This window comes from Tupaia chinensis, unplaced genomic scaffold (genome assembly GCF_000334495.1).
Source record: "Tupaia chinensis unplaced genomic scaffold, TupChi_1.0 Scaffold000301_1, whole genome shotgun sequence".
Taxonomy (NCBI): domain Eukaryota; kingdom Metazoa; phylum Chordata; class Mammalia; order Scandentia; family Tupaiidae; genus Tupaia; species Tupaia belangeri.
In genome coordinates, this window is record NW_006159791.1 from 725484 (window position 1) to 736899 (window position 11416).

General features: G+C 51.8%; 1 protein-coding gene across 1 annotated transcript in view; it reads left to right on the forward strand.

The window, feature by feature from the left end:
- CCDC69 (coiled-coil domain containing 69) overlaps window positions 1–5541 on the forward strand; it is a 33713-nt gene extending 28172 nt beyond the window's left edge. The window contains exons 7-10 of the mRNA XM_027772795.1: window positions 103–204; window positions 694–813; window positions 2507–2604; window positions 3319–5541. Of these exons, the coding sequence (XP_027628596.1) occupies window positions 103–204; window positions 694–813; window positions 2507–2604; window positions 3319–3496 (498 nt within the window). The 3' untranslated portion in view covers window positions 3497–5541. The remainder of the gene's footprint in view (window positions 1–102; window positions 205–693; window positions 814–2506; window positions 2605–3318) is intronic.
- Window positions 5542–11416: the final 5875 nt, after the last annotated feature.

Here is an 11416-nt window from a genome sequence, read left to right on the forward strand (position 1 = left end):
TGTAGGGTAGAACAAAGACACACTGAAGAACCCCAAACTTTTCCCTCTCTACAGCCCTTATGAGCCAGGCTTTGATGGTCTCCCTCCCGCTCCCTTCTCCAGGAGACCATAGCAGGACTGACTGCACAGCTGGAGGCCTTCCAGGCCAAGATGAAGAGGGTGGAGGAGTCCGTTCTGAGCCGAGACTATCAGAAGCACATCCAGGTAAGGGCATTACCCTGGGTTTCTTTGCTCATTGGATCTTCAAAGAGGTCTGGGTTGGGCAACAGGTAAGGTTGCCCTCCCTTCCAGGGCAAGGCTCAGACCGACACCCTTACCTTCACGAGAGCCTGGAAGCAAAAGGCTCTCCATTTACCGAGGATGAAAATAAGGCTTAGAGACAGGCACGTGGGATAGTAATGTGCTCAGCTCGGCTTTCAGAAAGAGCCGGGTGCAAATAGCAAACCTCCCACTCACCACCGCAACTCAACAGACCTGAGCACAGTGTGCTCATCTGCGAAGGGACTGGCGCACGCCTCAAAGGCTGTCGTTAGGATACAGTGAGACAACGCAGAGTAATATTACCACAGGCCAAGAGCAGAGGCCGACAGAGAACACTGGACAGTGAGTTGGTGGCAGAACGGGGAGGAGGGATGTAGCCCGTGCCCTTCTCTACCTGCTGGTCTGACGAGGTCACTCTGTGTTCCTGTCTAGGATTATGGGAGCCCTAGCCAGTTCTGGAAGCAGGAGCTGGAGAGCTTGCACTTTGTCATTGAGATGAAGAACGAGCGTATTCATGAGCTGGACAAGCGGCTGATCCTCATGGAGACAGTGGTATGTGGCTAGGAGGAGCTGGAGGGAGACAGCCTCGGGCTTCTCTCTGGGTATTTCCTTTATAAAGTGAGCAAAGGGGAGTCCTTTGAGGAGGCCCCAGCCTGGTCCATACCAGCTTTCACCTGCCACCCGCGCTGATCAGCTCAGGCTGGCCTGAGGCCAGTCTGGGTCAAGCTGCAGCTCCTTGTCATCTGGGTCCTGAGCTTTTCTTCACTTTGCATGTGCTGTAGCTTGAGTGATGCTGGGGCAGGTGGCCTGGCTACTCAGGCTAGCAGATGTCACCTGTGAGGCAGGGGCTGAGGAAGGCGGAGAGGCTGGAAGGCCAAGCAGACATGGGTGGCCAGCTTTGACAAGGACAGGGGAGGACGCTGGTGGCTTTGTCTCCAGAACAATGGCCTCAGAAGCCTCAAGCTGAATCTGAACAGAGGTTACATAGCTGTTTTCTCTTTTTTTTTAAGAATTGCTTATCTAGTTTTATTTAGCATTATTATTTTATAATTTGCTACAGAGCACATATGCTCAGCAGAGAGAGAGACAGAGAAAGAAAGGGAAAGTGAGAAAGCAAGCCGCCAGGCGTAGGACTCGAGCTGCAGTTGGCCATATAGGAGTCCAGTGCCTTAACCATCACGCCACCTGCCTGCCCCAGAAATTATATACCTTTGGAAGAAGACTCCTTGGCCTCCTGCGTACTGTAAAGTCTATTTAAATCAGACTATCTCAGAGGTTTCCTGTCAATACTGTTGAACTATTGTTGTGGAAAAGCATAAGAAACATGAATTTGGGGGCCAGCAGGTGGCTTGGTGGTTGGGGCACTGGACTCTCACATGGCTGATTGCGGTTCAAGTTCAAGACTTGGCCCCTTGTTTTCTCACTTTCCTTCTCTCTCTCTATGGTCAAATTAAAAATAATAGTAACAATGATAAATACAATTAAATAACTAATTCCTTTTTTTAAAAAAAATGAAAGAAACTTGGATTTGTTCATATGGAGTATCCCTGAGCAGATAGCATGGGAGGTAACAGCAACTATCCTTTTTTTTTAGAGGTTTTTGCTATAGGGCGCATGCGCTCGCCAGAAAGGCAGAGGGAGACAGAGAGACAGAATGCAAGAAATCACCCCCCAGGGGGGATGGTCACGCCACAATCCCTTCTCCTCCATTCTCCTCTCGGGATCTTGGGCACGCACGCACACACGCCCGGCATGAATTTCAGCCACCGGGTCTGGGACTCGAACCGCAATCGACTACATGGGAATCCAGCGACATAACCATTACACTAATTGCCAGTCCCTATCCTCTTTTTTTTAATTATTTTATTTCATTTTATTTATTCATTCACTTTTTAATTTGACCAGAGAGAGAGACACACAGAGGGAGAGAAGGAAATTAAGAAAACAAGCCACCAGGTCTGAGACTCGAACCATGTTCAGCCATGTGGGAATGTCCAGCACCTTAACCACCATACCACCTGCTGGTTCCCACAACTATCCTCTTAACATTGGCCTGTGTCCAAAATAGAAGTTGGCAGCACTTTGTGAACTCCTTGGTTTAATTTTATCATCATCCTATTGCTCCATGACACGTAACAGCCGGGCTAGAAGTCTGAGTTTCAGTGACCGCAGATAAGGGAGCGGTGAGAGCATGCGTGTACTGCCTGGGCGCAGCAGCTCTCTGAGCTCATGTTGATTGTTACAGAAAGAGAGGAACCTGCTGCTGGAGGAAAAAATCACAACCCTGCAACAGGAGAACGAGGACCTCCACGTCCGAGGCCGGAACCAGATGGTCGTGTCCAGGTAGCTATCCGCTGGCCTCCTTGCCTCCTTCCCCACGCTTTCTGCCCCAATCTCCCATTCATGGAGTTGCAAAGGATCCTGAGGAATGGGTCGACAGGTGGGTGCAGGCCTGTCTGGGGTCATGGCTCCTCTTCCCCTGGGAGTTGAGGAGCTCAGAAAGTCAGCTCTGTCCAGAAGCCAAGTCCCAGTGCCCCAATTCGTGTCCGTCTCTGTCCTGGCCCCGTGGGCTCTGTGGGCGAGCCCGATACGGGGAAAAGGAAGCAGGAAACAGGTACCTCACCAACCTACGTGGAATGAGTCAGGTCTCAGGGCTCAGGAAATGAGAACAAGTGTCATGGGTCAGTATAATTTACTGAATACTTTTCATATTTGCATCCAATTCTCATAATGACTCTCATAATAAGTACTATTATTATTATTATTACTCCCATTTTACCAATGAGGAAGGTGAGTTCAGTGAGAGTGAAGGGCTTATCCAGGATGCCACAGCCCAATTGTGGGGCAGAGATTTGGAGCAGCCCAGAACTGTCTGCCTATGGGCCCGACCGGGCTCTTTGGTCAACACCTTGAACTGCCTCTCGTGTGCTGGCACACGGGGTAGTGAGGACCCTGGAGCAGGCTGGTGGCCCATCGAAGGAAGGCTCCCTGGGGGTCGGGTTGGTCTGCACAGCAGCTGTTCCCAGCAGGAACCGTGGGCTCCGTCTGCATCCACAGGCAGCTCTCAGAAGACCTGCTTCTTGCCCGCGAGGCCCTGGAGAAGGAGTCACACTTACGACGACAGCTCCAACAGGAGAAGGAGGAGCTGCTGTACCGGGTCCTCGGGGCTGACGCCTCCTCCGCCTACCCTCTGGCCTCTGTCACCCCCACCGAGGTCTCTTTCCTGGCCACATAGGGCACGCAGCGTGGGCCTGCCATGACACCTGTGGTCACAGCTCCTTCCAAGGACTTTCCAGAGGAGACAGGAGAAGCCTCTCAGTTCTCTTCCCAGAAAGGAGCGAGGTGGGAGTGAGATTGGGAGCCAGGGCGTGTGCCCAGGGAGCCCTGAGGGCTTGGGTCACACAGATCACCACGGGGCTTTGGAGGCCCTGAGAGTGTCTTTCCTTGGGTTGGTCCAGGGAACGAGTAAGAGGAGTCCTTCCCTGCTCCCCTCTCTGTCCAAATTGGGAGGTTCTAAGGCTCTCCCCAAGGGCAGCTTGAGCCACTTCAGCCATCTGACAAGGAGACCACCCAGTCCTGGCTTGTCAGCTTTGCTGCCAGCTGGCCGACTTCTCGGCTTCCCCCAAATACTCCCATTCTGCCCTGTCCTTTCCTCGGTCTCGGTTTTCCCTGCTCTAAAACATGTGCGGGGACTGGTCAGATGGCACGAGTCACTGTAGTGTCAAGTGTAGGGGTACCTGGAGGTCATACTGGGGCAGTGGACAAACCCTGTGAATCAGGCCCAGAAGTGAGCACCTGGGGGGAAGGCCCTGAAGGCCCTTGGGGCTGGGAGATAGCCGCCCCAGATAAAGCTTGGCTCCTGGAGCCAGAGTCCAGCTGCTCAAGGCAGTGGCCAGAGCCCCTCATCCTCTCCTAGGACGGCTCGCCGCAGCCCTCCTGGTGGTGCAGTCTCAGTGCCACCTGGGCACAGGGGCACCTTAGTGGGTCTCATGCTCACAGTCAGAGCTGGACCCTCATCCCTGGACGGTGAGGAGACCGAGGTGGGGAGCGGTTCCTCCAGTCAAGACTGGGACCCCACCTGTCATCCGGGCCTCATCCTATTGCGTTGCCCCCGGTCCTGGGAAAACCAGGCCTGTGACTTAGTCCTTCCCTTCCTTCCTGTCCTTCACCCCCTCCACTCCCAGGCGCCTTCACTCCTGCTCTCTGCCTTAACTCCTCCTCCTCCTCCCCCCACTCCCGGATCCCAGGCCCCGGGTGCCTGCCACCTGGCTCTAAATCTGGCTCTCGGCTTCACCATCAGGGCACAAGGGAGGCTGGGGTAGCTAGCCTCAGCAAACCTTCCCTGTCTACCTGTGGATTTCAGGTTCTTCTCAGGAAGCTTCCAGTCAGCTAGAGACTGTAAGAATACCTCCCCACCCTCCTGGAGTAAGCATTTTCATCAACATACTCGCAGACGCCTCCCCACTCGGATCCTCATCAGATCCCTGAGGCAGGTTCTTATCCCTCAGGTGGCAGCAAAGGAATCTGAGATCACAGGAGCCCAGGGCCTTGCCTCAGCGCGCCCAGCTCCAGCCCTGGGCTAGCGGGTCAGAGAAGACAGTCTGCAAACCAGTCAGGCTGCGGTGGCATCACCCAGACTGTCATCTTCATGCCCCTGGAGAGGGTCTCCACCCGTGTCCAGCTCTAGAAGTCCAGATGTGACTGTGTCTCCATTTTCCAGCTAAGCAGGGGCCAGAGGCAGGGCTGGGCTGCACTGCTTCTCCAGCTGTGGTCAGGCAGGGTGTCCGGGAGCCTGACGGACAGCTCTGGAGTGAGGTGCACGTGCACTTTTCCCAGAGCACATCTGGGAGACCCTAGTTCATTGGACATTCATAGGCACAACGGAGAAAAGAATAAGTGGCCAAGTGTTTTGGGAAACTCTAGGTTTCTTGCTACACAGATCTGCAACCTGCAGGACTTCTCAGAGCCTTTAGTATGCTAATATGCATAATGTGCTAATATGCATTGCAAATTTCCAAGAGGGGAACAAGTAGCCAGCATTTCCCAAACATCTTTGACCAAGCTCCCGCTGGCTCTCCAGCCTCAAGGACTTCAGGCTGCAGAGTGCACTTTAGAAAGCATCCTTGTAACTGAGAGGGGTGAGTGCAGAAGGGCCAAGTTGCAGGGACGGGAGTTTCCCTATGAAGTTTGTGATGGACCTCAGAAGGGGATAAACTGTGGCATGGTCTCACTCTGGGACAGATGAGCTTCGGAAATGAAAAACATGCCATATCTTATTTATTTGGCTCTGTGTGTGTGTTTCTGGGAGAGGGAGAGGTGAGTCTTCACTGAGACTCTCTGCCAGTGGCAGGGGTCTTTGAAGTGTAAATTCTGGGGTTGGGGTGGGCCACTAGTGGTTCTGAGCTCCCTTCTCAGGTACTGGGGCCCCACCAGTCCTAACCTCGCCCCAGCCTTGGAGGTGGAACCTGGGTTAGGGTGAAGGCTGGATGCGAGACTGGCCTTCAAAATGGATCAAGGTTTGGGGTGAGGCTGAGGTTGAAGCAGGGGGTGACAAGAGAGTTGGGGTGTGAGAATGCAAGGGTTAATGAGAAGGTGCTTCTGTGGGGCCCTTCCTGGCATTAGAAAAGCTGAGGTTCCTGCAAGTGAGGTTCCTGCAAGTGCGTACCCTGTTCCTGCCCACCGCTCCACACCAGATGCCTGCAGCCTGGGAGGGAGGGAGCTAGGAAGGGGTAGGGGAGACACAAAGGCTTCTGGTCACGTGGACAAAGGTGGTGGCAAACCCTGTGCCCTGCAAGTTGGTGGCCTGGCAGGTGTAGACACCGGTACCGCTGGCCCAGGTCTCTTCCACACGTAGGGTACTCTCTGCCTCCTGCTTCACCTGGCCTTCCCAGTTTACTGTCGGTACACTCACTGACACACCAGGGGGTGGGGGTGGGGGCCAGCTGCAGGGGACAGAAAGTGACTGTCAGCTGCCATCTCTGATGCAGGCACCCATCAGCAGGTCAAGGGCACTGTGTCCCCTTCAGATAAGAGGGAAGTGACCCGCCTGAGGTCCTGTTTGGCTTGGTGTCAGAAAGTGACCTAAAGGCCAGATTCTCTGTAAAAACTGTTAAGCCTCTCAGGGCCCCAGCGAAACTGGGGTCCCCTCCCCTACTCAAAGAGCATCTCGGAGTAACCTGGAGCAGCATTTGCCCATGTGGGTTTGTGGCCCTCTGATTCTCTAAGGATATTAGCCAGAGCATCCTCACTAAAGCGGGGGAGGTGGGGATTCCATTATCAAAAATGTCCAGGGAACACTGAGTCAAGCAAACTGGAACTGAGGAGGCCCAGACCATGATCTGCCACGTTTGCACGTCTGTTTCGATTCTTCAAGGCAGGTGACAACTGCAAGAAGTGATATTTTCCTGAGAACACATTTTGGGGCACTGGGGCAGGGCGGGAGGTCACTATCTGGTGTCCTGCCATTCAAAGGAACATGACAGGGCATGCTGGCATAGCAAGCCAGTGTCCCCCAAGCATCTGTGTGTTCCTTTCTCCTCCTTGGGTCTCAGTTTCCTCTTCTGATGGGGGGGGGCAGAGCATGATCCCCAACCCTGTCTACCTCTTCAGGTCTCGGTGAGTTCCTCTTTGTCATGCATGAGCTGAGTCCAGCCCTCAGCCAGCCACTGCAAGCCACAGAGATGGGCCGGAGTCACTGTGTACTGGCTCAGGGTATCCGAGAGCAACTGGGGCAAAGCAGAGCCAGAGCAGCTTAAGGGGGAACAGGGCACGCTTACTGGGTCCGCTTACTGGGTCCTCCAGCCTCCCTTTGAGGCTGCTGAAAATGGTCACCTTACACACAAGCCACAGCTTACAGGGCCCCTCATTTCCTCTCTGTACTTCTCGTAAGTGCGCTTTGCTGGGCGGTGCTCCCTCAAGGACCTTTCTGCCCTGCGTGTTTCTCTTGACACCCAGCACCTACGTAAGGTCCGCTCAGTGCTCAGGCATTGCTGATGGTCTCTAGGAATCTGAAGACGGATGCTTGGGTCCCTTGCTCCCATGCTCCCCTGCATTTTCAGCAGGTGGCAATGGTGGGACAGGTAGGTCTCTGGGTCTCCATGTGTGGCATGTCCACCCTTATTCTTGCTGCCATGTGTCTGGAAGATTCCACTCACCTAAATCCTGTGTTCTAATGCTCCTATCAAATTCCAGCTCTTCCAGGAAACTCTTTTAAGGATTCCTAAAGTCAGGCCCAGCCACAGTGGTGCTACTGCCTGAGGCCGAGGCCAAATGGGAATCCTGGGTTCAGGTCCTGAATCACCCTGGTGGGCCAGGCATAGTAACACGCTGCCGTTGTAATCCAGCTGGAGGCTGGGGCAGAGGACAAGGAAGGGGAAGCCCTTTCAAACATACCTCTCAAAGATGACTTCCCTCCCAGCTCCTGGGCCTGGTTTTGGGGGGACTTGGGGGCAGGGAAGGATCGCCAGAAAACAAAGGTTTTAAGAGTTTAATTTCGCATTCTTGGATTAGGCTGGTGTTGAGGGGGAGTGGTTGAGGAGGTGGGCACAGTTTGCGGTGGATTTTGGATAAACAAGATCTGATGAAGGAACGTCAAAAGGACTTAAAAGTTTCTCTCAGAAGAAGAGTATTGGAAATTGCAAATATTCTTTACAAATGTTATCCAAGCATTAGGTGAACATCTTAAGTTAAGGCAACAAGTTATTGCCACTGCTACAGTCGGGTATGCTCTACAAGTATAGATCCTGTACTGAGGGCTCCTACATGTGTGTTATTGGCATCCAAAGGGGAGGAATTTGGTGTCGTCTCAAATAAAAAAATTGATTTCTGCTGCTACTTCTGTATTAAAAACTTCCCAAAGGAATTTCCTTATAGGATGAATCATAGATTAGAATTGAATTCTGTCTTTTAGAACTAATGGATTGTTGAGACCAGCAGTTAGTGTAATAGCTATGTCGCTGGACTCCCATGTAGTCGACCGCGGTTCGAGTGGATGCCCACAAAACAGTCTAAGGCTTCTGGTCCATGGGTTCGGGAGAGGAAGATGAATGAGAGGGTAGAGATCAGGATAAGCATATTGACTGAGTTGTTAAGATAGTTGAATTGACGGCAGGAAGATGGATGTCTCGAGAAGTGGACATGAGTAGAGAATCACTCTCCCTACTATCAGGAGAGAAAACTGAGACTCGAGGGGAAAGGAACATGTGGACGCTTGGGGGACACTGACTTGCTAGGCAGTCACGCCCCTGTCATATTCCTTGGGATGGCAAGATACCAGAAAGTGCCCTCTTGTCCCACCTACACACACACAGTCTTGGGGACTGGGCACTTGCTCAAGTTCCATTTGTATTGTTGGGGCCAGTTTGGTCTCTGCTTGAATGTCCCCAGCGATGACTCCCTGACCACTCTATCTTAAATGGCCTATCACATTGCTTTGCTCTGTTTTATTTTCACTGTAACACTTAGCATTCTTTACATGGTCATATTTGCACATTTCCCTCTTCCTCCTTCCTGTTTAGACTATAAGCTTACAGAGAGCAGAAGTCATATCCCTTTTTAACTTGTCATTGTAGGCTCAGCGTCTAGAACAGTGTCTGGAATGTGGTGGATGCCAGTCATTATTCCTGGACAAATTAACAAAGGAACAAATTATACATTCTTATACAGTAATCTGAGAAGCATCTTTATTTGACAAATGAGGAAACTGAGGGCCAGAAAAGGGAAGTGACTTGCCTCAGGTCATTCAGAGAAGCAGCATCAGAGCTGGGACTAGAATCCAAGTTCGTCAGCTTCCCAGTCAAGCAGTGATTCCTTTCTGCCATAATTGCTCTTGACACTCATCCTAATCCCTCACTCCTACCCACCTGCGCTGTTGCCCCATCACCACCACCACATCGGTGCATACGCACGGCTTCCTTTACCCTACCCTTCGCTTACCTTCTGCCCTGGATATTCCCGGTCACAGTCCACAGCAATCTCAGGCTCACCCAGAACTGTGCAAGTTACACTGAAGTGGTCCCCTCGTTGGACTGATGGCTTTGAAGCGTGTATGGTGGGTTTGGGAGAGGAAGATGGATCTGTCATGGATGAGAGGGTAGAGAAGAGAGGGATAAACATGTTGACTGAATTGTTAGGATGGCAAGAGGGTGGATGGAGAAGCAGATGAATGGAATGAATGGGAGGAATGGTTAAACAGAGAGGATGAGTGGTTGAGTGGGTTGAATTGATAGACGTGCAGATGTGTGAATGAGTGTGGAATGAGGAATTAACGAAGGATGGGTGGATGGAGGAATGGCTGATGCCAGGGAGACTGGATGGCTGAATGGAATTGTCTGACTTGACTGGGGATGGGTGGATGGGTAGAAAGGCCGCACAGAAGCATTCGAGCTCAATTGCTGACTGGCTGGTTGTCTGGGCAGAATGGTTGACTACAGAGTGTTGTTGAAAGCTGATTGGTTGTTTAGAGCTTCATAATTCACGTATCTCAAACCTGAGGTTCCCAAAGGAGGTATTTGTCCCCACAGCTCCCCCTTCCCTACCCTTAGCCCTAGGCCCACACGCAGTTGACGTAGTTAAGCGTGTACTTGGTAGATATTTGTCTCATGCCACCTAGGTTGGCCAAGCAGAAGAGAAAGCCAGCTAAGGAAGCCTGGGCCGGTGGATGGTGAAGCCTTTCTTCACATCGAAGGAGATGTCTGTCCCACCCACTGGGACCTCCTCAGGGGGCAACTCCTGGTGCAGTGTCACCTCAGCCAGGGGAAGCAGGGTTGGCTGATGAGTGCACATCTGCACGACCTCATAGTAATCCTCCATAGGAACAAAGAGCTTCTCTAGGTCTGGGAACACGGGAGAGAGAAAAATAAGTCAGGATGAATTCATTGCTTCCTGCTGCTCCTCCACCACCCAAGAGCATGTTCCTCCTGGGAACTTAAAACCTCTCTTTCCACGCCCATCCCTACTCTCCATGTCCTTTCCTCTCTTGTAAGTGGTCCTGGACTGAGGATGTTTACAACGAGCCTACGAGGACCAGCTGTCATTCATTTTCTGGGAGCCTTTTTTTTTTTTTTTTTTTTGAGAGGTTTTTGCTTTGGGGCGGGGGGGCGCGAGAAAGTGAGAAATCACCCCCCAGAGGGGATGGACACACCACAATCCCTTCTCCTCCATTCTCCTCTCGGGATCTTGGATACACACGCACACGCGCCCGGCGTGAGTTTAAGCCACCGGGTCTGGGACTCGAACCACGGTCGACTACGTGGGAGTCCAGCAACATAGCCATTACACTAACTGCTGGTCCCCTCTGGGAGCCTTAAATCTCCTTCCCTCTCTGGTCTTCAGGGATGATAAGGGATTCCGAGTTCTTGGCTGCTAAAGGCCCTTCTATATGAAAAATATTACAGAAAATATTGAAGTCAAGGTTTCTGGTTTGATCCCCAATCCTGTCACCCACTAGCTGTGGGATCTTAAACATCTCAACTTGCTCCTTTGAGCCTTCTCATATGTCACTTGAGAGCAATATTCCCCTTCTGGTCTACTTTGCAGAGCTGATAAGAAGGAAATGAGATATTGGATAGGAGGCACCAGACTCGTGGGAAGCAAACATTCATCAAACTCTTTCAAGGTACTTGTAGCAACACATTCCCAGGTCAGATTCTGAGGTGCACAGCAGTGCAGTGAGCGCGCGTTGCCTGAGGACCTGCTTTCTAGAGTAGTTCTGTCCAGTAGCATTTTCTGAGATGAAGGGAATATTTGGTGTCTGTGTGGCTCGGTATGTAATCACTCACCACAGGTGGCTCTTGAAACATAGCTAGTGCCACTGAGGAACTAAATTTTACATGGAAAGTTAACTAAATCATGGGGCCAGCAGGTGACATGGTGGTTAAGGTGCTGTACTCCAATATGGCGGAACACAGTTTGAGTACCAGACCTGGCGGCTTGCTTTCTCACTTTCTCTCTCTCTATCTCTCTCTCTCTCTCATCAGATTAAAAAATAAGAATAAATACAATTAAATAAAAATAATTCTTTTTTTAAAATGTAATTAAGTTAGGGAACCAGCAGTTAGCGTAATGGCTATGTCGCTGGACTCCCACGTAGTCGACCGCGGTTCGCGTCTCGGACCCGGTGGCTTAAATCTCACGCCGGGCGCGTGTGCGTGTGTGC